The sequence below is a fragment of the Onychomys torridus genome, chromosome 6 (genome assembly GCF_903995425.1).
Source record: "Onychomys torridus chromosome 6, mOncTor1.1, whole genome shotgun sequence".
NCBI classification, from domain to species: Eukaryota; Metazoa; Chordata; class Mammalia; order Rodentia; family Cricetidae; genus Onychomys; species Onychomys torridus.
The window spans coordinates 64,773,503-64,796,865 of record NC_050448.1 but is presented as its reverse complement, the minus strand read 5'-3'; the positions used below and the strand labels follow the sequence as shown (position 1 = coordinate 64,796,865).

The 23,363-nt window shown below is 55.8% G+C and overlaps 1 protein-coding gene across 2 annotated transcripts; it reads left to right on the top strand.

Moving 5' to 3' along the window:
• On the top strand, nucleotides 1-17,594 carry Ntrk1 (neurotrophic receptor tyrosine kinase 1). 2 transcript variants are annotated; one of them, XM_036190490.1, is made up of 17 exons: nucleotides 1-222; nucleotides 3,096-3,170; nucleotides 3,398-3,469; nucleotides 5,196-5,264; nucleotides 5,910-6,061; nucleotides 6,238-6,380; nucleotides 8,633-8,765; nucleotides 10,884-11,213; nucleotides 11,580-11,597; nucleotides 11,755-11,810; nucleotides 12,037-12,139; nucleotides 12,580-12,726; nucleotides 13,045-13,175; nucleotides 13,289-13,461; nucleotides 15,510-15,750; nucleotides 16,034-16,192; nucleotides 17,240-17,594. In XM_036190490.1, exons 1-17 carry the CDS (start codon nucleotides 11-13, stop codon nucleotides 17,423-17,425), a joined length of 2,400 nt encoding a protein of 799 aa, XP_036046383.1. In that variant the 5' UTR covers nucleotides 1-10; the 3' UTR covers nucleotides 17,426-17,594. The 2 variants fall into 2 exon arrangements, with proteins under 2 accessions (XP_036046383.1, XP_036046384.1); XM_036190491.1 differs by lacking the exon at nucleotides 11,580-11,597 and having other exon boundaries at nucleotides 11-222; nucleotides 17,240-17,425.
• Nucleotides 17,595-23,363: the final 5,769 nt, after the last annotated feature.

Genomic DNA, 23,363 nt, shown 5'->3' with positions numbered 1-23,363 from the left:
CGCCGCCGTGATGCTGCGAGGCCAGCGGCGTGGGCAGCTGGGCTGGCATCGCCGGGCCGCGGGGCTAGGAGGCCTGCTGGCTTCGCTGATGCTGGCCTCTGCCTGCGCCGCGTCCTGTCGGGAGGCCTGCTGCCCCGTGGGCCCCTCGGGGCTGCGCTGCACCAGGGCAGGGACCCTGGATACCCTCCGCGGCCTGCGGGGCGCCGGGAACCTGACGGAGCTGTGAGTGTGTGGCGGGGGAGGGGCGCGGGGTCAGGAGGGCACAGCCCTTCCCCGAGGGCGCGCACTCACCTCTGGCTGGAGGGGCCAGGCTTGGCTGCTGGAGGTGGCTGGCACGTGTAGCCTTTGGCTGTGCTGCGGAGGCTTTTGCTGCTGCGGCCACCACCCTGGCAAAGCCGCGCAGTCACTGGATGTCGCCCAGGATTAAGGGTAGTTGGGGTGCTAGCTTGGGGCAGAGCAAGAGGGGAACTCGGTAGACCTGGGCTTGGTCCCGCCATCTAGGAGCTCTTTGTGGGGTTTATTCAAGAGCCAAGTTCTGCCCCTTGGAGGAGTGGTTAGTGTGGAGAATTCGGCGCTCTGTACTTTGCCATCTCCCACTTCTTAGGGGGAAGCCAGCCCCCAACCTAGTCCTGGTCATGGCCAGGGTATCAGGTCGTCTCTGGATTTGTGATGGAGCTGGAGTTGATGGGGGACGGTGAGGAACCAGCTTGGTGTCTGAGCTTCCCCTCCTTTCCAAAGACTTGCTAATTTGGATGTGGGAAACGAAAGTCCTCTGCCTCTCTCCCATCTCCCCTTTCACCGATGATTCCTACCTGTGTCAGGGAGTCAGGGCTGTTGCTGAGATTCTCCCCGCTTCCAGGTCCAGAGCTGGGAGGAACCTTCAGCTCGGCAGTACTTTGACATTCTGCAATAATTGGTTACAAAATGCTCAAGTACTTTTTAGCAGCTGGTGACCTATGCGAGTATTATTGACTTGAAGGGACTCAGCATCACCGTGATGGCTGAAAATACTTGAGTATTCTGCATGCTGGTGGATGGGGCCAGCAGCCTGCAGTGATTGGCACCGAGTTACTCGGGCATCTTGTGGTAATTAAGGGAGATACTCCATCTCTTTCTAATGCCCCTAGGGAGACCAGGAAGAGAGGAGATGGCCTTGTCTTGGTCTGGCCTAGGCTCCTGCATGATGGGATGGGGCATGAGGTCTAGATTGCTGCTCCCAGGCCTGTCCATTCAAACCAGAGTCCAGGCTCCCGACCGTTCCCCTCAGCGTTCTCATTCCCCAGTGACTTTCCAGGCTCCAGGGCAGTCCAGGACAGGGCCAGGGGGCGAGCCAGGGCTGAAGAAGAGGAGGTTGGCAGGGTGGTGAGCGGAGATGTCCCCCTGGGTGGGGCCCGATCCTCCCGCCGCCTCCTGCACGGTCCTCTCCCTCCTCCCTCACCCGCATAGCTAACAAGGAGCTAATGGACTCGAATAGACAGATTGATTATGAATCCGAACAAATGAGGCGGCGTGGAAGACACTGCCTGACAGCCCGTACTTACCCAGCTCTTCACATCTTACCAACTCCCTGGGTCTCTGTAGCTTGAAACCCTTGGGGCAGAACAGGGATCTGGCCTCCCCCAAAGTGGCTAGCTGCGTCTCCCTAGACTTCTAGGGTGAGGATGGACACGGACCATCCTATTGGGGTCAAAGTGGCTAGCTGCATCTCCTCAGGTTTCCAGGGTGAGGATGGACATGTCCAGTCCTATTGGGGTCGCGGCTGGGATCAGGGAAACACGGGGCGGGTGGGGGGCAGGGTGCTGGGCTTGGACTAAACCTGCTCCTTGCTGTTCTTTTACTAAGCAGGGGTCCAAAAAAAGAGGGGAAGAGTTCTGAGAACTGCTAGTGAGTCAGGGGCCCCTGCCACACACAGGGGTGGAGAGAGGAGAGGAAAACATGGACATGCCACTGCAGAGGACATGTCACTACAGGGGAGTGAGTTCACGGGAACTCTCAGATCCACAAGATAGGGCTGCAACCACAGGCACCCCACCCCCAGGTGCTGCTCGCTCCCCATCCTTCGCTTTCGGCCTCCCTGCTTCTCAATTCTCCCTTATCTCTGTCTCCGTCCTTATCTGTCTGTCCTTCCACCACCACTACCCAAGCATCTTTCTGCTGTCAGTCTCTTCCCAGTTTTGACTTTGTTTTTCCGCCCTCCTCCGCCACCTCACCCAGCCTTCCTGTCTCACACCGTATCTCCATCTCTCTTCAGCTATACACTCAGACTCCATCAGGTCCACGCTCCTCTCTCCTTTCCTGAGTCCTTCATGGATTAAGGAGGGGCTGGGGGGGGGTCCCCAACAGCTCTGTGCTTTGGCTTGCTTTGCAAAAGTGTTGGAGAGGGGAGAGTGGGGCTTGCAGTGGGAAGAAGCAAAGGTTTTGAGAGGACAGAGCGGGTGGGGTGTGTTTGGGGTATGTAGTATGTGTGTGTGTGTGTGTGTGTGTGTGTGTGTGTGTGTGTGTGTGTGTTTGGTGTCAATGAACCCAGATAGCAGTCACTGAGCTGTGTTTGGGAACACACATTCACATGATAATTGGGGCATCCTTCGCACTGGGTGGAGCCTTGCCCTTTGTGAAAGTGAGTCCCAGCACGAACCCGAACCCCTATTGTTGAGCGTGTGTGTGCTGGAGAGACCTGCTATAGAGGTGGAGCCCCAAGCTGAGAACGGCGGGTGTGCATTGACTAATGTGTCTCCACACCTTCTCATCTGTGTATGCATGGGGAATGTTTACGTGAGCTTTGTTCATGTGTGTCCTTGGGTGAGGGCATGGGGATACCCCCCAACCCCGTGTGCTTCTGGATACTTGCATATGTGTTGCAGGAAGCATGTGAGAGTCTGCATGTATGTAAAGGTGAGGGGGCATGCATGCATGTATGCACATGTGTGACTTGTGAGTCAGGTCAGCATGTGGGGGCATGTGCATGAATGGGTGTGTGAAATGGGGCTGTGTATGTATGGTGCATGTGCTTGTGTGAGGGAGGTGAGTGGGTGGTGGGCATGGGGTAACAACTCCTTTGAGGTCCTGACCCAGCTGACCCACCCCTCTCCCTGCAGCTACGTGGAGAACCAGCAGCAGCTGCAACGCCTGGATTTCGGGGACTTGCAGGGCCTGGGGGAGTTGAGAAGCCTGTGAGGACTAAGGGTTGACAGGGTGGGACTGGGCACAGGGTGGTGGGTGCCCATATGCATCGGGGGTCTCAGAAGACCTGAGAGTCTGGGAGAGGTGTGGAGGCTCAGGGATTTGAGGGGTCCAGGTAACTGTGGAAAGTAAGGGATGGAGAGGGGTGCGCGGCTCCACAGGGGTACCTGGCCTGGGTGGGCAGAGGGCAGGGCTTAAGTTCCTCTCCCTCCCCTAGAACCATCGTGAAGAGTGGCCTCCGCTTTGTGGCCCCAGATGCTTTCCATTTCACTCCTCGGCTCAGTCACCTGTGAGTGGTCAGGCTGGATCGGTGGGGGCGGGACTGAGGGGGGCCTGCAGACTTGGGGTGCTGGTAGGCTTTGTGCTCCCCAGGGAACTGCTTCAGGGAGGCGGTGCTCTGATTCTCATCAGACTAGAATCCTTGTAGCCTCACTTCCATGTTGTATGTCTCGGAGGCACTGCTCATAAACGCCCTCCCAGGCTCTCTGCCTGGAGTTCATAGTGACTGAGGGGCAGGATTCTGCGTTCTGGTCAGAATTTCATCTCTTCTCCTGTGGGGCGTGCCGACCTGGCCCCCCTGGGGGATGGCATGTTCTGCCTGCTCGTCCTCACCCTCCTCATTCCTGAGAGTTACAGCTGCTTGTCCTGTAGAGGACAGAGAGGGGCATGGAGTGGGCAGAAGATACAGTTAGGTCCCTGGAAGTCCCTCCCTGGGTTGAGGGCCTGTCATTCACAGAGTTGGGCTGGGTCCTCTAAAGTCTCAGATGGGTCCGGGGATTTAACCACAAGAGTGATGTTGTGTTACCTACTGTATCTACTGGCTTAAAATGTACACTTAGGGTTAGAAATATGGCTCAGGTGGTAGAGTATTCGCCTACTATTCACAAAGCCCTGGGTTTGATCCCCTCCCCATAAGCCAGGTGTGGTGATACGTGCCTATAATCCTGACACTGGGGAGGTGGAGACAGGAGGATCAGAAGTTCCAGGTCACACATGGCTACACAGCAACTTCCAGGCCAGCCTTTCATCTCAACAAAACAAAAACCTTAAAAGGAATTTTTAAATGTGTATGTGGTGGCAGCTCATGACTCCCGTGGCAGTCACTTCTTGTAGCCAACCTGGGGACAGAGATACTATGGTCCCCATTTGGTAGATGAAGATTCTGGGAATTATGGTGTTTTTTGACTGAGGTCACCTGGCTATCTATGGCGGCACAGGTGAGACACCCACCCACCCACCCACCCACCCACTTCTAACCTGTCTCCAAGGTGGCGGTGTTCTGGGGCCTTGTGTGAGGGTTCCTATCCAACCCAGTCTCCATTAAGTCAAGGGTGGCTAGGCAAGGCGAGTGGTTAGGGCAAGTCCCTCGAAGACCAGGGTCCTGGCAGTGGCAGTGTGTTGTAGGCAGTGTGTTTCCTAGGGGCCCAGGAGCGGAGCCCTGGCTGGGTGCTCTCTCCTTTACCTGGGGAGCTATGACCCTATGTCCCTCCCTCTCTTCCTACTTGAAGTGCCCTTGGAGGAACAGGAAGGAAGGGGAGGGGCGTGGGGCCCAGGAAGCACATTGACATCCCTGTCTTGAGGTTAGGCAGGGGAGGAGGTTGTGAGGGCTGCGCTCCTCTCCTCCTTGGTGGGGAGCACAGATGGAGCCCCTTACCCCAGCTGTGGCCTGAGCACTTCGCCAGCTGGGGCTGAGGTGTGGGGGGAGGGGAGCCGGCTGTTCCCTTGGATCCCTCTCCCTGGGGTCAGTCAGGGAGGGGGTTAAGTGGGATTAACCCTTGTTGTCCCAAGGAGAAGATTATTTATACCTGTCCACACTGCCGTTCCTACATTCCCATATACCCACAGGCACAGCACAGCTACTTCTCTGGGCCTGTTCTAGTTGCCTGGGCTGGGGGGTGGGGGTAAGTGGGGGGTGAGGTGGGGGGGTGGGATGGGGGGCAGCAGCCTCCTTCATGCTTCTGCCTCAGACTGGGTCAGAGTGAGGTCACTGGCTCAGGGCATCTGTCCTCTCATAGGAATCTGTCCTCCAATGCTTTGGAGTCTCTTTCCTGGAAAACGGTGCAGGGCCTCTCGCTACAGGACCTGTGAGTGTGTGGGCAGGGGCAGGGCCAGGGGCCAGTGTGTGTGATATGTGGCTGTGCGTGCGCGTGTCTGTGTGGAGCGGGGGAGGGGTCGGAGACAGTGTTGTGTCTGTGAGCTTGCACTGGGGATTATGTGCATGTCTATCATCCACTCCCCTCCATCAAGGCAGAGACTGTGGGACTGTCCTGGGCTGGGCTGGCTGGGCTGGTCTGGTCTCGGAAGCCAGGGTAGAGGAGCAGCTGTGTGTGTTCAGAGACTAGGCTCAGAGCTGTGTTGAGCAGACCACAGGCCCACCTTGATGCTTGAGGAGATTCCCAGTGCACACACTGGAAGGGAGTTACACCTAATAGTCCACATGTGTGTGATGGGTAGCTAAAGCCGGTGGGCCATGGCAAGACACCCTTCTTTGTTACCATGCTTGGCTTCTCACTTTAGAGCTGGGGTAAAGGGGTGCCATGCAGCCCTCAGCTGGCATCTACAACAGTCTGCCCCTTTTACTAGCAAAGTCTAGTTATTGTGTTGGTTATGGGCCTGGCCCCCGTCTGCTTAGACCCCCTTGTAGCCAGCCATCTCCGGAGCACTGCCTCTTGGCTCCTCAGACCTGTTGCGCCCTCTTTCCCTGACTCCTGACACCTCCTACCCAACAGGACCTTGTCAGGGAATCCACTGCACTGTTCCTGTGCCCTGTCCTGGCTCCAGCGCTGGGAGGAGGAGGGGCTGTGTGGTATACATACACAGGAGCTTCAGGGACCTGGGCCTGGGGACCAGTTCCTCCCACTCAGACACAACACCAGTTGTGGTAGGTGTTGTCAGATGGGAAAGCCTGGGGTCTGCCTGGAGGGACTTGGGGTAGCATTGGCAGGGCCTATGGACCCTGGAGGCTGGGCGTACTGCTCAGGTTTGGGGTCATGAGCAGGGTGGGACTCACAAGCCCGCCCTTAGGTTCTAATGTCCCTCCATACCCCGGGGTGGCAGGTGTACCCACAGTGAAGATCCAGATGCCCAACGACTCTGTGGAAGTGGGGGATGACGTATTTCTCCAGTGCCAGGTGGAGGGGCAGACCCTGCAGCAGGCTGGCTGGATCCTCACAGAGCTGGAAGGGACAGTCACAGTGAAGGTGAGCAGCCGTGCAGCCCCGCAAAGGAGATGAAGATCAGGCCATAAGAGACGGCAAAAGCAGCAAAGGAGCGCACAGGGAGGCCGGAAGGATGGAAATGGCTCAGAGCTCGTGCTAGCGGGAACGACAGTGGGGAACAGCAGGTCCTCAGGACAGGTCTACTGGACACCCCCACCTCAGGTCTGGGGCTCCAGCACAATGCTGGCTGCAAGAGAGGGGGCTAGAGCTCACATGGGAGACCCAGGGGGACCTGACAGGCCATTCCTCCCATACATTCCTTTTCTAGCTTAGGAAACTGAGGCCTGGGGACAGGACAGGATCTGTGTTCCATACCCAGAGGCAATTACTAGGGCTTCTGGGGTCTCCTGGACACTCAGGAAGCAGAATTCTCTTGGGTATGTTATGGACACATTAGTGAAGGGCAGCTGGTTCCAGCTCCCACTGCTTTTTTTTTTTTTTAAATCTGTGCATACATGTGCATTGGCACACACGTGCATTGGCACACACGTGGAGTCAGGGCAAGCTCAGATGTCGGTCCTCCCCTCCATCTCCTTTCGCTTTCTTCGCTGTTTGTCTGTGAGCTCCCCGGGACTCTCCTGTTTCTGCCTCCCATCCCACTTGTAAGATCACGGGAATGATGGGACCATGATGCTGAATCCAGCTTTATGTGGGTTCTGGGGATCCAAACTCTGGTCTTTATACTTGTATGGCAAGTGCCTTACCCACTGAGCTGTCCCTTCAGTCCCCACTAATTCGTGGAATAACTTTCACACACACACACTCCCTCCCTCCCTCCCTCCCTCCCTCCCTCCCTCCCTCCCTCCCTGTTTCTACATGCCTTTTGGTTTTCTTATCTGTAAACTGAGGTAGCCATGATGGCCCTCTGACATCCTCCCTGCCTCTAGGAGTTGTTTGGCCTCTGTCTCTCTTACCTGAGCATCTTCCCAGACCTTGCATTTTTTTTCTCAAGCCGGTCACAGGCCACTGATGGTAGGTAGCTACAGCTGACTTCAGAGGTCCCCACCTGCCCCCCCCCCCCCCCCCCCTGTTCTGTGTGTAGTTCTGGCTGTCCTGGAACTGGCTGCTCTCTCCCCTCAACACACCCCAGTTAGGGTGTGGCTTTTCTATGGAAGTTTTTACAGATTACAGGTGTTAATAACAGGTCAATTCCTCAAAGAGATACCAGAAACCGGGACTTCCCGAAGTTGTCTGAAGATGTTGCCAGCATCTGACTCTCCTCTACCTGTCCCTTTCCCTTACTCACATTCAACAACTCTGCCCTTCAAGTGGGAAGGGCTGCCCAGCAGCACTGCCCCAGGGGTCTCCAGCAATTGGAGTTGACCCTCCTTTTACAGTGAGGGGGTCCCTCATTTCATAGGTCTACTTCCTAATTTCTGAATAGACACAGCCCACTGTCAGAGCCCAGTAAAACTGTGACCAAACCTCTAAAGTCAATGCGTGGTGGTGGTGGTGGTGACGCGCACCTTTAATCCCAGCAATGGGGAGCAGAGGCAGGCGGATCTCTGAGTCTGAGGCCAGCCTGGTCTACAGAGTGAGTTCTAGACCAGCTAGGGCTACGTGGTGAGACTGTTTCCGGGGGCGGGGAGTAGGAAATCAGAACATTCTACCTACTCCAACTTGCAGACAATCGCTGAACTCATCAAGATTGAGAATTCTTGAAAGGTCATCTAATTTACATGTGGTGCAGCCACGGTTTCTTAGGAAGATAATCTGAGCTGGACTTCATCTTTGGGTGGCAATTCTGATGTCACTCACCGGCATCCTTTGCCTTTGCCGAAGGAAGGGATGCTGTTGCCGAAGCCTCTTCCATAGCCTCGACCTGTTCACAGTCCCTTCGCTTCCTACCTTCCTTGGACTGAGTTTGATAGAACTTTGTGAGCCAGGAATGAGTTGGCATGGTCCTACTTGGCCATCTGAAGATCTGCTTGTGGATATGGTAGCTGGAACTGCGTGGCTGCTGTCTGGCTCCTTGGTTGCAGCCTCTCTTTTAGAGTACTACCTATCTTGAGGGTGTTGTTTGTGCGTTAGATTTCTCCAACCCAGGAGCTTCTTTACAAACTGCAAAGGAGACCATTCTCTGTCACAGATCTGCTCCCCCTTCCCTTCACTGCCCCAGACCTGCCTCCTTCCATGTGGAGTCATAGGGCTCCCAAATACATCAGCTCTACCCCCACTGCCTCCTGCCTCTGTCTGCTGAAACCCTGCTGATGTCTCTTTCTTCCCTGGTCCAGAAATCTGGAGATCTGCCATCCCTGGGGCTAACCCTGGTCAATGTCACCAGTGACCTCAACAAGAAGAATGTGACGTGCTGGGCAGAGAACGATGTGGGCCGGGCTGAGGTCTCTGCCCAAGTCAGCGTCTCCTGTAAGCTCATGTGGCAGCCCCTGCACCCACCCCCACTCATCTCCTCTTCCCTGAAAAGAGAGGGGGGTTGATGGGAGGGTGAGTGGGCGTCCCTACAGCTGCTCCCTCCCAGCTGTTTGCAGATTCCCACGAAAACCTGATCCTGCTTGGGAAGTCCTGGAGGCTCCTCAAGGCCAGAGGGTTAGAGATGGATTTCTTTCTGGCATGCTGCCCAAGTTTGCTACCTGAGGCCCTCAGCACCAGCTGCGGGCTGGCCCCACGGCCTGTTCCTCTGTAAAGGCTTTTGTCTTACACCTTATTCGTTTATGTCCCTTAGGATTTCTGTCTAGGTTTGGGAGAACCGCTTTATAGCTGGGGAAGCCTCCTTGCCCAGGAGTGAACTTCCAGCCTGGGCTGACATTTGTGCAAATTGGACCTTGTGGAGAGAATGAGCTCAGGGCTGCACTTCTAGTGAAGGAGGCTTACGTCAGTTCTGCATCCTGTTCTTAGACAAGCTTTGGTTTAATGGAGGGGGTACCGCCATAGATAAGCATCCCTAAAGAGGGGAATTCCTCTCTTGAGTTCCTTTTATGCTTGTTGCCTAATTTCTCTGGCTTTGCCAACAAATTATCTTTAATCTGTGTTCCAGCACCGCTCCTCACTGTTTTATTGTGAAATGCACATAGTTGTGCACATCAAGCATACACATTATTTATTTACTTATTTATTTAGAGACAGGGTCTGCCTCTGAAACCCAGGCAGCCCTGGAACTCATGATCCTCCTGCCTCAGCCAAGGGCTGGGATTACAGAATTGCCACCCCTAGCTGGCATAAGTGCTTCAAGCAAGAATTCCTCCTGCTGGGACTTGAGAAGACACCCTCCCTCAGCCCCAACTCCAGCTCTCCATCCTGATTCTTGTGTTCAGCACTTCCTCGTGGGAGTAATTTTCCATAGGGGCTGAAGTTGAGCAGTTACGAGCATTTTCTATTGTTTGAAGGCACCGATCGCTCTTCCAGAGGGCCCAGATGGGGTTCCCAGCACCCCACACGGTAGCTCACAGTCATCCGTAACATCCAAGGAATCTGATGTCCTCTTCTGGCCTCCAAGGTCACCAGGTGCACATGTGGTACACATACATACATGCGGCAAAACACTGATAAACATAAAATAAAAGTAAATATTAAAAATAATAGTTTTCAAGCTGGGCATGGGGTGGCGCACACCTTTAATCCCAGCACTCGGGAGGCAGAGCCAGGCGGATCTCTGTGAGTTCGAGGCCAGCCTGGGCTACAGAGTGAGTTCCAGGAAAGGCGCAAAGCTACACAGAGAAACCCTGTCTTGTAACCCCCCCAAAAAAGTAATAATAACAATAATAATACTTTTCTACATGTCTGCTTCCCTATCAGAAGAATTTCGTTTCTTTTTACACAGTATATAAATGAAAACTCACTCTATTATTTTTATCTATTGTCTTTTGTACAACCCTCATAGTTGTGAAATCCATCTGTGGCAACAAAAGTAACTATAATTCCTTCACGTGCTACATGTATTTTATGGTATGAATGCTGCTGAGATTTATATAAATTTGTATGTGTTTATACACATATGTTACACATACATACTTTTTTCTATTATTGAGGGGCTTTCTGTTTTTCAGGATTGTGACTGTCTCAAAGCCATGTTTCTTGATTACTTTTCATTCTTTCTTTTCTTTTTTTTTTTTTCTTCTTCAGTGCTATAAATGTCCTGGGATGGAACCCAGGACCTTCTGTGTCCTAGCCTACCAGGTGCTCTCCTACTGAGCCACACCCTAGCGCTGTTACCTATTTGCTTAGAGACAAGGTCTTCCTAAGTTACTCGGGCCTTGAACTTGCACCCTTCTGCCTCCCAAGTAGCTTGGCTGGCCGGCCATCACCACCAGGCCTGGACCGGGCTCCATGTGTGTCCCTTCAGCCTCTGAATTTGGTCTGTTTGCTGCCACATTTGGTATCCTCTGCTAACTTTCTCCCAAATACGTTTCCTAGAGAAGTTCTTAGGACCCGAAGACTTGTTTTTCCCGACCCTACCCCTGGCTTCTCCCTCCCCTGGCTTCCTTCCAGCCCGTGGTCCACTTCCTGTCATGTGTCCTCTTCCCACAGTCCCAGCCAGTGTGCACCTGGGCACGGCGGTGGAGCAGCACCACTGGTGTATACCCTTCTCCGTGGATGGGCAGCCGCCACCCTCTCTACGCTGGTTCTTCAACGGCTCCGTGCTCAACGAGACCAGCTTCATCTTCACTCAGTTCTTGGAGTCGACACTGACGAATGAGACCATGCGGCATGGCTGCCTTCGCCTCAACCAGCCCACCCATGTCAACAATGGCAACTACACGCTGCTGGCTGCCAACCCCTACGGCCAGGCTGCCGCCTCCGTCATAGCTGCCTTTATGGACAACCCTTTTGAGTTCAACCCTGAGGACCCCATCCCTGGTGTGAGAGCGGCCCTGAACCCTGCCCTGCTCCGGGGAGGCACCTGGGTAGAGATCTAGCCATCCGGGGAGGTCTGGTCTCTGTCTGCCATGACCCTGGTTCCCAGAGCTAGAGTGCTCTGTCCTGGACAAAAGAGCTGGTGGCCAGCTCGACACTTCCTCCTTGCCCCTCTCCCAAGCCAGGCCTGCTGAGGCCCTGAGCTGTTTTGTCTGTCCAGGCTGAAGAGAGGGTTGTGCCCTCCAGGCAGCTCCAGCTCCTTTTCCTGAGGCCCAGCAGCCTACCCCACCCCAGAAAGCACATCCTGGAGGGCAGGGCCTCACCGCTCTCCCCTCCTCTGACCGCTCTCTCTGTTCCTTCCTGGTACAGTCTCCTTCTCGCCAGTGGGTGAGTTGCCTGGGCTGGAGGGCAGCTGTGCTGTCTCCGAGCTGAAGCAGAGGGGACAGCTAGCTGGGACCCTGAACTCTGGCCAGGGTGGGGAGCTACTGCAGGAGACATGGCAGTCTGTGCCAAGGCCCACCCTTTGTGCCCTGTGTCCCCACAGACACTAACAGCACATCAAGAGACCCAGTGGAGAAGAAAGATGAAACACCTTTTGGGGTGAGTGTGGGATGTGGAAGCTGATGGTCAGGACTTGGAGTGGGGCGGCTGGCGTGGCTCCTTTGGCTGTCGTTTGGAGCTAAGCAGGACAGTCTGTTGTGTCCTGAGCTTGACGAGATGCTTCCCAGCCAGGCTGAGGTCACTAGGGAAGCAGGGCCCTGGGCTGGCGGCCTGGCTCTGGACTCATCTGTAGGATGGAAGCCTTTAGGACTGACCCTGCTTCTAGGTCTCTGTGGCTGTGGGCTTAGCCGTCTCCGCGGCCCTCTTCCTTTCTGCCCTGCTCCTCGTGCTCAACAAATGTGGACAGAGAAGCAAATTTGGGATCAACCGTGAGTTGGCAGCAGAGGGCTGTCTGTCTGTCTGTCCATCTATCCCACTGGCTTGGTTTTTCTACTGGCTCTTCCCATCTGTGCCCTGTGTTCGGCGTGTTGTTGAGGGGTGGTCTGTGCGGCTCAGGCTGGCTGTGTGCTGGGCTGGGGCAGGATCGTTTTAGGGGAGCAGCTGGCTATTAGTTGGTGCCTGTTGTCGGTCACTGAGCGGGTCTGCAGGGCGCGGCTCTGTCAGGAGCAGGGGAGTGCTTTGGTGCCAGGAGCCAGTCCACAGAGGCCCTGGTGCTTCCCTTCTCTTGCCCACTGCCTTGCTCTGGCACTGCTCTTTCCCTCCTGCCAGGGAAGGAGCCAGGGAAGAGCCTGGCACTCTTCAGGCTAGTATGGAGGATGGAGATGGTGCGTGGGCTGTGACGGTCCATGTTGGCGTCTCTCTTCCCCAGGCCCTGCTGTGCTAGCTCCAGAGGATGGGCTGGCCATGTCCCTTCACTTCATGACACTGGGTGGCAGCTCTCTCTCCCCTACTGAGGGCAAAGTCTCAGGACTACAGGGCCACGTCATGGAGAACCCACAGTACTTCAGTGATGCCTGTGAGGAACTGTGTTACAGGAGGCGAGTGTGAGGTGGTGTGTGTGTGTGTGTGTGTGTGTGTGTGTGTGTGTGTGTGTGTATGTGTGTAAAGTCCCTGGGCCATCATTGTGCTGACCCAGCACCCTCCCCACCTACCTCAAAGTCTAGCCTGACTCCTGGGCCCGACCCTGTTGAGGAACTTATCTCCCATACTGGACCCTCCCTGGCCAGATCCTCCCACCCACCCACCCCCCATTCCCTGTGGCTGCACTGCCCTTTACCACTGCCCCATCCTGCCCACGCCAGGGCTGCCTTCTGACTCTACAAGCCCCTCCCAGGTGTCCATCACATCAAGCGCCGGGACATTGTACTCAAGTGGGAGCTAGGAGAGGGAGCTTTTGGAAAGGTCTTCCTTGCTGAATGCTACAACCTTCTGAATGAGCAGGACAAGACGCTGGTGGCTGTCAAGGTGAGACCAGGGTCCTGCAGGGGACCATCATGTCAGGATGGGGGGTATTTGAATGGAATGAGACTTGAGATGGGATGGGGTCCCCTCCAGTTGCACCCCCATCCCTCCCCCAGGCACTGAAGGAGGCATCTGAGAGTGCTCGGCAGGACTTTCAGCGTGAGGCCGAGCTGCTCACCATGCTACAGCATCAGCACATTGTGCGCTTCTTCGGAGTCTGCACCGAGGGCCGCCCGTTGCTCATGGTCTTTGAGTACATGCGTCACGGGGACCTCAACCGTTTTCTCCGGTACAAGGACCCGGCCTGTGGCTCAGTCATTGGTCCCTTCCCTGCAAGAATACCTTTGCTTGTCTGGCTGACTAAAGGGGGGAGGCACCAGGAAGGGTCAGGAAGGCACAGTTCCCACCCCCAGGAAGTAGAGTGGGCAGGTTGTGAATGTGGGCGTGTCTGTAGGGACAGTTGCTAGAGCCCAAAGCCCTGAGCTGTGGGACCGTGGTTCTATAAGAGTGTATGTGCATTTGTATGCGTAGGGGCCAGGCCTGCAGGGAGAGATGGAAAGGGAGGACGCTGGCCCAAGCAGCCATCAGGCCCCTTCTGTGTTCTGTGTGCTTGTATGGTGCTGTTTTCCAGTTTCCAAGCATAAAAGCGATGTATATTTGAAGGGGGTCCCACAAAACTCACTTCTTTGGCTTTGGGTCGAACAACTCTGATGTTCAGTAGTTGATAGTTGTAATCACTTTGAGAGATGTGTGACTTCACAAGAAGGCTTAGGGGTGACAGGAACACCCCCCCCCCCCCCGAGGGGTGGCACACAGGAAGTGAAGGATGTCACTCCAGCAGAACTCCTACCCTCAGATACCAGCTGTGATAGTTCCCCCCCACCCACCCAAGGTAGTCATAAAGACCAGGCAGAGTTGGATAGTGGGGGCATCAGGGTCCAGAGTCAGCCAGCCACCATGTCTGTGAACCTTCCTTTCTGGCCAAGAGCACACACCAGGGGAATGAAGATCCAGAAGGCTTCCTGGAGGAAGGGGCATTAAAACCAAGACTCCATTCAAAAGGCAGAGGAGTAAGCCAGGGAAAGGAGGCGGGCATGGCTGGGAGGGCGGTCCCTCGTGTCAGTTGGAGGAAGCCGTGGTTCTGGATGAGAAAGCACTGTGCAGCTGATGCTCATGCTGATGATTTCCCAGCAGCTCTAGGGAGTGAAGGATCATGTGTGCAGTCGATACGACTTAGCTACGAGAGACCCTGAGGAGGAGTGTACCCCGAGACAGTGTACCCCTGTAGGGAGGTGGACTGGCAGAGGACCTAGCGTCCAGGGAAGGCCACGGGGAGTGAGCTTCTTGTTTCTGGCTAGGCCTGCAGGCCTAGCCAGAGAGATGTCATGGGATGGGGCCCAGGCTGTGTGAGGAGCAGCCGGTGACCCTCCTTGAAGCACCGGGCAGGAAGGAGAGAATCTGAGGCAAGCCTGGAAGGCCTTGGGCAGGAGGCTTGGGCCTTTGTGTTTCCAGCATTCTCTGATGACACGCGGGACCTCCCTCCCAGCTACGCTGCCTCCTGGCCCAGCCTCCCGCCTGGAGTCCAGCCTCCGGCCTGGAGTCTCAGTTTTAATGCTCCTTCTTCCAGGAAGCCTCCTCGGTCTCCCCCCCCCCCCCTCCCCCACCCCCCCCCCCCCCCGGCATTGCTTACTCACACTCCACTCTCTACTCCGGTGCTCTGGTCTCAGAGTGTTCGGCAAACACTTGGCAAGTTGGAAAAGGCATTGCTAGCAAAGCAACCAGTTGGAAGAAAGGCTAGGAAGGGGAAGTATTTGGGCAGTGGCACCAAGTGATCAGGACAGCCGGGACTTGGGGCGGTGGGGCACCCTGGAAACCTTTGCAAAGGAAAACCATCCGAGGAACAGCTGGACGCTAAGGGCAAAAGTGGGGGGCGCTGACAGGAGAGCCAAAGAGGACTCAAGTTGCTGGCCTGGAGCTGGGGAGGCTCCCTTCGTGGGGGCAGAAACTGCTCAGCTTGGCAAAGGCTGTGCCTGGGCGCTGACAGCAATAATGGGGACTAGAGGCAGCTGGAGGCTGGGGCTGAGTTCTTCCAAGGACTGTGGAGTTAGTATCCTTGGGGGTGGGCTTGGTCATGGAGAAAGACAACTCTGTTCCCCCTTACCCCAACCTCCAGACAGCTGCCTCCTCCTTCCTGTCCTCCATTTTTGCCTCTAGTCTCTCCCTTCATCACACCCAGTTCCAGGCATCCCCTCCACAGCTCCTGGGGCTCTGCCTGCTAGGTTCCCCCCCTCCCCATACCCCTCTCTCTTAGCTTCTCCCTCTCCCTGTCTTTCTCAGGTCCCATGGACCTGATGCAAAGCTGCTGGCTGGTGGTGAGGATGTGGCTCCGGGTCCTCTGGGCCTTGGGCAGCTGCTGGCTGTGGCTAGCCAGGTGGCTGCAGGTATGGTGTACCTGGCCAGCCTGCACTTTGTGCACCGGGACCTGGCCACACGCAACTGTCTGGTGGGTCAGGGACTAGTGGTCAAGATTGGAGACTTTGGCATGAGCAGGGACATCTACAGCACAGACTATTACCGAGTAAGGGTCCCTAAACCTTCCCCCAGCATCCCTACTGTACACACCCTGACTTGGAGTGTAAGATCCTGCCTGCACTGGCCAGCTTGCCCTCTTCTTCCTCTAGTAGTGTGGGCTCTGGCCTCTGGCCTCTGGTCTCCCATCCTTTCCAGCACCTCAGCCCTGGGTGGGAACTGTCTTGTCTCCTGGTCCCTCAGCCCCGGTCCTGCATACCTTCTATCTGTTTAATGTGGTGGGATGGCTGTGTGGTTGCCCGCACTGGAGGTGATGCAGCGCATCTCGGCAGGTGGGAGGTCGGACTATGCTGCCCATCCGCTGGATGCCACCCGAGAGCATCCTCTACCGCAAGTTCAGCACTGAGAGCGATGTGTGGAGCTTTGGGGTGGTGCTCTGGGAGATCTTCACCTACGGAAAGCAGCCCTGGTACCAGCTCTCCAACACCGAGGTCAGCCCTGCCAGGAATCCTGGGGGCCCCCCGTGCTTTCCCCTCAGCCCCTTCCCTGCTTCCTCTCTTCCTCTCTTGGTCCTTCTCTTGCTCAGTCTCCCAAACCCAAGCCCCGCCGGCTTCTAGTGGGCCCTGAGAGATCACTGTGGCCAGAGTCCAGGCTGTGCCTGTGTGTGCTTTATAGGTCACAGTGGGCAGTCACAGGGCAGAGCAGAGGGTGGAAGAGAGGTCCTGATATAGAACAGCAGGAAGGCTGGAGGTTAGATGGAGAAGGACGTCCCTGCCTTCCCTGCCCTCTGGCTGGCCACAGTTAGAGCAGACCCCAGGTGTTCTGTCTCCCAGCAGCTCCCCAAGCCTCCTCCTTGGCTCATAGCTGTCAGTTTCCATTTCTCCGTCTAATGCAGTCTGTTCCCCTGAGGCTGGTGGGGTGGGGGGAGAGGGTTATAGATTTTAATTTTCTCAAGCACTGAGAGAAGGAATGGAATTAGTGCTGCCCATAATCCAAGTCCTCTAATGGGGATGGGGAGAAGGGGGGAGAGGCTCCAGGCGGCTTCTCCAACCATCTCGCTGTCACCGTCTCTGTTGGATCCTGTAGCCACCCCAGCAGCCCTTCCTGGAGTCTGGCTGTGATCTTCATTGCTACAGTTTCTTCCCAGCTATATCCCCTCAGAGTGGTGCCCACCAAAGGGAGAGGCAAGGGTTGCCTCTGCTTTAAGCCGAAACAGCCGTTTTTGCCCCAAAGGCTACAGCTGTGGTCCCACACTGCTCTTTCCTTGTGCAGCTGGGTGGGAGGTGGAGGCCAAGGCCGAGGTTGACGGTCTTGGCAATGTCGCAACCTCACTGTCTTCACCCCGCCTGGCAAGTGGTCTTTGGCTGTGACACTAGCCTTCTGGAGGCAATCCTTAGTCATCCCTCCTTTTCAGAGTCGGAGCAGGAAGGAGCCTCAGAGTTTGCGGGGTATGGTAGAGGCGGTCAGCCAGAACCCATCTGTGAGAGAGCCTGTAACCTCCACGCCCTGAAGTCCTGTCTGTCTCCCCTGTGTCACAGGCGATCGAGTGCATCACGCAGGGTCGGGAGCTGGAGCGGCCACGTGCCTGCCCTCCTGATGTCTACGCCATCATGCGCGGCTGCTGGCAGCGCGAACCGCAGCAACGCCACAGCATGAAGGATGTGCACGCACGCCTGCAGGCCCTGGCGCAGGCACCTCCCAGTTATCTGGACGTCCTGGGCTAGGAGCTGAGCCTGGCTGTCAGGCCACCCTCAGGTCCCTCAGCACCCAGCAGCTACCACACTCGAGCCTCTCACCCTCAGCATGTGGAGGGGACTGGCAGGCTGGGAGTGGAGGATAGCCATGCTTCATGGCCAGCATCCACCATAATAGCAATTATATTTATTATCCCTGGCTGTGTTTCTTGCCCGTTCTTGGGGAGAAGGGCTTTGGGGCTCAGTAGAGGCTGTGCTCTCTGTCCCTGGGGTCCACTCTCATGCTGGGTCCCTTTGGTTGGTTGCTGCTTTGCTCTGCTCAGCGCAGCTGTCTTCCACTTTATCTTCACCCCTCACCTGGTGACAGTCTCTCCACACCCTCCCTGTGTTTGGATTTCAGGAAGGCTGATGCTGGGGATGGGGGGTAGGGCCCCTGGGGATGGTAGCTGCTGCTGGTGGGGGTAGAGAGGGCAGGAACACATTAGAACAAATGAACAAGACAGAAACACTCTCTCTCTCTCTCTCTCTCTCTCTCTCTCTCTCTCTCTCTCTCTCTCTCTCTCGTGTGTGTGTGTGTGTGTGTGTGTGTGTGTGTGTGTGTGTGTGTGTGTGTTGGACAGACATGTGGCTATAGCAGGGGTCCGGATTAAAGGACTAGGGCCATGGTACACACCTTTAACCCCAGCTACTCAGGAGGCCGAGTGCAGCAGGAACATCTCACGGTCAAGGGTCACCCTGGGCTTTGGAGTCAGTTCAAGGACAGCTTGGGCAACTTAGGGAGACCCAGTCTCAAAACAAGAAGTAAAAAGAGGGCTGGGAAATAGCTCAGCGGTAGACCCCTTGCCTGGTATGTGTGAGGTCCCGGGTTCAAATCCCGGTACTGTATGGGGAGGGTGGGGATGGGAGAGAGCCTGGAGATGAAGGGTCAGGACCCCATTCTTTCCCTTCTTGGCCCTGCTGCTTCAAGATTAATATTTGGAGGTGGGGCTTGGACAAGGAGACTTCCTGAGAATAGACCCTTGGTGCTGTCCTGTCCTACTCCTGGGGCAGATGGGGTCTACCTTCCTTTGTGACCTTAACTGAGGGGCCTGAGGCTGGTCACATTCATATCCCCCAATTCTACCCCATCCTCAAACTCTACCACAGCTGGGCCTCCTTGGCACTGCAGAGACTTGCCTCTGCCCTGGAGCTGGAGCAGCAGCATTTCAGCCACCAGCCATCACTTCCCATCACCTGCTGGGCTCCTGCAATATCACATGCTCACTCGCACAGCTCCTGGGGCAAGTGATGGCTGTCTCCTGTGCCTGGTGCCCAGTTCCCTGCCTTGTCCCCGTGATTCAATCTGTCCTTATCACCCTGGGCCCGGCTCTGCAGTGTGTCTGCCTCTTGTCCAGGCTGGTTCCAGCTAATGGAGGGCTAGCCCAGGGCGGCAGGCTGATTGATGGGGGGGGGGGGTCTGGTCCCCAGGGCCCTCGTTGGCAGGCTTTCCTCTCCTGCCTTGGGATAGGCGATGCTGTTTCACCCTAGAAGGGGGACAGAGTGGAGGCATCGGATCTGGCGGGTGAAGCCGTGGGGGAGAGCTACAGATATTGAAGCTAGGAGAGTACAGAGGAAGGAACAAAGACAGAGAGACGGTGACACAAAGGGACAGGGTGGCAGGAGCACACAGGCACAGGAGGGCGGCAGCTGGCAGAGTCCTAAGAGCCCAGGACCCCTACAGACTTGGCCTGTTCCCTTCTCTCACTCCTGTTTGATCCTGTGCGGGTGAGGAGTGGGTACTAGCAGACCTGGAGGCCCTGCTGGGGACACAGGGCTCTGAGATTTGCTGCTTTGAGCAGGATTGGGTAGGGCTCGGAGGCCAGATAGCAGAAACAACCTGAAAAGCCTATGAACTGTTTCCAGTGTTGATGGTGGGGTATAGGAGCTGCCTGAACCTCGCTGGAGGATTACTGGAGAAGCTGAACAAAAACGGTACAGAGTTCTGGGAGTGTGGCTTGGGCAAAGGGAACCTTCTGTGAAAGTGGCAGAGAGATCTGGGAATAGCAGAGATGAGTACCAGTCCTTCAGGTAACAGGTCTTAAAGCTTTGCGTTGGGGTGTGGAAGTCTGTGGGAGTCTAGCTCTGACCTGCTCCCACCTTTTGAAGGGTTCTTAGGTGGAAGAGAGAGGAATTAAGAAGTAATAGAAAGACCTAGACAGCGAGAAGAAAGACAGATACAGGAAAGCTTCGGGAGGGCCTGGGTCAATACCCAACAGCCTCGTCCTTTATTCAAAAGGGCTTTTTATACTATGCCAAGGGGAGAGGCAAAAGACCTCCCCCTTGCAAGATCAAAGCATACCATACAGCCGAGTGTAGACCCTTCCAGACACCTGGTAACCATGCACGTGGTCAAATCATCTCCTTATGCAGCCCTGCTGGGTACAGCAAGCTCAGATTCTCTGACCCTGAGCAAGGTCTCACTAGATAACCTCTGTGGGCTCCCGCCCTGGGGCAAGAAGGGACTGTACCCTTCATCTGCTAGTGGCCTCCTCCTCAGTGGATATTCAGACACTTGCCCACAGCACCCCGGCTGCCTAGTGCACATAGCTGGCCTGAATGGAGGTGTGTGCATGTGAAACACATACAAATAGCATTCCTTCCGCTGCTGCTGGGTCCCATCGCCATTAACTCTGTCCTTGTCCCACTGTGGCCCCTGCCCCCTCTCTGTTAATTACCTCCTGGCTGTGCCAAGTCCATTAGCTGCCCTCAATCCCAGGGGCTGAGCACCAGTTGAGATGGATGGCTATAAGGAGATGGGTGGAATGGGGCCCTGGGGATTTTGGGGGGCTTGAGACCGAGACAGCAACCTGGGGCCAGAGGGTAGTATTATCCCTCCCTCTGCTCTCTTTTCAGACCAGAGCCTTGTTGGCTGGAAGGAGACTCTGAGAGGCTGGGGTGTTGTGGAGCACTGAGCACAGGAATCAGGCTCCTCCCAGTCATTCTTGCTCTCAAGAGGAGGACCGAGTGTTGGTCGAGGAAGTGAGTGCCTTGGGTCTCCTGCCCTGGGACAGGCCTCTGAGGAAATTGGGGTTCTCCTACTCCCTCAGATCTGACTTCTTAGAAGGAGGCTAGGATAGCTGCCAGATTCCAGGACCCTGCAGACAGGTCTGCTTGGGAGGGTACCCCACCTTGCCTGAGTCTCCTCAGGGAGGACAGGTCCTAACTGTGACTGCCCAGGCCCTGGGGCTGTCAGTAGCAGCTGGAAGGAGCTTGCCATGTTCCTGTGTCCTTGGACTCGGGGACCCTGGGTTCTAGCCTCCTGTGTCGCTGACGTCCCAGGCCACCCAGGCACCTCCAGCAGGGTGTGCATTGGCCGCGTGTTCTGAATTTTCCCAGACCGTCTTTCTGTCCCCTCCTAGCTGTGAAAAAACAGAGAATTGCCAGTAGTGAGGGCTGAAGGCCGCATGGGGAGAGACAGACAAGCCAAGGCCATATAGCTGCAGAACAAGCCAGTAGCAGCCAGGAGGGGAAGAGCCAGCAGCCAGGAGCCCCTGAGACAGTCTGCATCTCTTTGCCTGGAATCCAGCGCCCCCACCCCACCCCACCCCGGACCAGAGTGCTTGTCACCCACCGCCCACTAAGCCGATCCCTTCTCTCCTTACTGGGTTATGTGCCTGGTAGGTAAACTTCTAGACTCGAGCTTAGTTCTACCATTTATGTCACACGGCATTTCTGTACCTTAGTGTCTTCTGCTAAGTGGGGATAGACAATAACAGCAGAGTCCCCCCCACCAAAGGATGTTGGGAGGCTGAGACCCATGTGTAAAGGTCTCCCAAATGGTGCCCAGTAGAGACTGTTCTTAGGTCAGTGTTCTTTCCTGCTCATTTTCTTCTCTCTTCCTTCCTCTCTCTAGCCTGTCTCAGGCCTTGGGGACCCAGCTGGGGCCCTGCTAGTACTCAGGAGGATGGTAATCCTGAGTGTGAGCAGGTATTCTGGGAACTGCAGTGTTTGAGAAGAGATACTTTTGACCCTGCTCCCAACCCTCCCCTCTACCTGCGATCACTTCAGAGTGGAGTATGTGAGGTGTGGAGGGCTGTAGACTGGGGCTCTAAGGCCCTTCTGTTGCTGTGTGGAGGACAGGGTCAAGCCCCATGCCCACTGTCTTCTTCACCCAACCCTCAAACTCTCTAGCTTTCCTAGCAGGGATGTCTCCCCTGACTTGTCTGTTTGGGTGACCTGGGGGACAGGATAGGGACCTTGGGACCTTGGGACAGGTGATTCTGGGTTATGGTTCCTTACTGGCCTCTCTGGCTGTCACTAGAGATGTCGGACTGGAAAATGAACTAAGACTTTGATCCCTTTACCTGGAGCCTGCTGTTCCAAGTGTCCGGAAGCCCTTCTTGCAGTGTTACCTTTGTGCCTCTCACTTGGATTTGAAGGGGTTACTCAGCCCACGGCAGGTCTCAGCTGCCTGGGGCCTGTGGTCAGGGCTAATGTAAGTGAGAAGTGGAAGACAAGAAGGGTAGTTATTAGTGTCTTCATCTTTGAGGGATATTGATTGCTGGGTCTCCAGGCCCATTTGGTCTTATAATGGGGTGCATGGAGGTGTTGGGAGGGGCACGGAAAGATCCCACGTAGCCCCCACCCCTTCTTCTGGAATGGCGGCCACACAAGGTCTGGTCCAAAGATGACAGTAGAGACATGATTTGTGAGCTAGAGCTCTGGGGAGATAGGACATAGGAGAGCGGAGGGGCCTCAGGTCTTGGTGCTCTAGCTCTGGATTATTTTGTGTGCATGTGAGAGAGAATGTGAGCACACTTAGAGCTGCTGAAGAGATCTGGAGGATTCCTGGTCTGTCCTGAGCCCTTACCTGCCCCCCAGGCAGCTATTGAACAGGCTCTTCCCATGGGATGGGGGAGTAACTTTGGCCTTGTGTGTCCAGCTTCCTGTTTGCATGGGACGCCCTGTGAGATGGTTGGTACAGCCTTGTCTCTCCACCTAGAGCTTTGCACATTCCTGTCTTCATCTTGAGATGGATGTAGGCCAGGAGGGCTTAGGTATCAGGCCCACCTTCTCCAGGCAGGCCCCCCTGTTGGGTGTCCACTGGAAGCTGAGAGAGGGAGGTACCGAGGGTAAGATGGCGGGCACAGAAGCAAACTTTTCCTTCCCAGCCTCCCTTTAACTCGGATGAGAAGGGCCTGGAGCTCACTCCTCTTTCCCAGAGGAGGTGGCTTCCCCTCTTCTGGGGTGGGAGAGGAGGTAATTAATGACGGGAGGCTGGACAGTGAATGTTCAGGGCTAATGTTGGTATTAATCAGGAGCTGGTCCCCAGTCCCCAGTGAAGGATCAGGTTCAGCTGGGCCAGTGTGTGTGTGTGTGTGTGTGTGTGTGTGTGTGTGTGTGTGTGTGTGTGTGTGTGTGTGTGGTGGGGCAGCAGGAACTCCTGACTCTCTCCACAGTGCTCCACTCAACCCTCCCACCCCTTGCCATGACTTTCCTGGAACTCCCCCTGGTGTGTTCCTGAACCTCCTGTTGAGTGAGGAAGTAGCTGATTTCTCCTCAAGTTCAAGTCTGTCTCTGGATGTAGGTGGGGTTGAAGCAGGCCATCCCTCCTTCCATGGCCCCTCACTAGCCTTTGCTGCAGACAGGCACATTAGGTGACTCCCAGGCTGCCTGTCCAGCTAATTGCCTTTCAACCTTCCCCTCATCACCAGGGTGCTCCCCACAAGCTCCATTAGCCCCCCTCCCCCGATAGCCCCTAAATCAACCCCAATTATTCATGCAGGGGGTGTGCTGGACTGATCTGTGATTGCAGCTGGAGTGGAGGGGTGGAGATGGAGATCTGATCTGAGTGCCAGGCAAGCTGGCGGGAGGCAGAGCAAGGACAGGAAGGGCTGGAACCTGGGGGCAGACACAGAACAGTGACCGCCTTGGGGGCAGGAATCTGGAAGTCTAAAGTGTGTGTGTGTGTCGGGGGGGGGGGGGCGAG

Bases quoted from the DNA above. Each gene is read 5' to 3' on its own strand.
- Ntrk1 (XM_036190490.1), top strand. From the start codon at position 11: ATGCTGCGAGGCCAGCGGCGTGGGCAGCTGGGCTGGCATCGCCGGGCC. The intron at 6,381-8,632 runs GTGAGCAGCCGT...TCCCTGGTCCAG, and splicing joins AAGGGACAGTCACAGTGAAG to AAATCTGGAGATCTGCCATC. The intron at 12,727-13,044 runs GTGAGGAACTGT...AGCCCCTCCCAG, and splicing joins ACAGTACTTCAGTGATGCCT to GTGTCCATCACATCAAGCGC.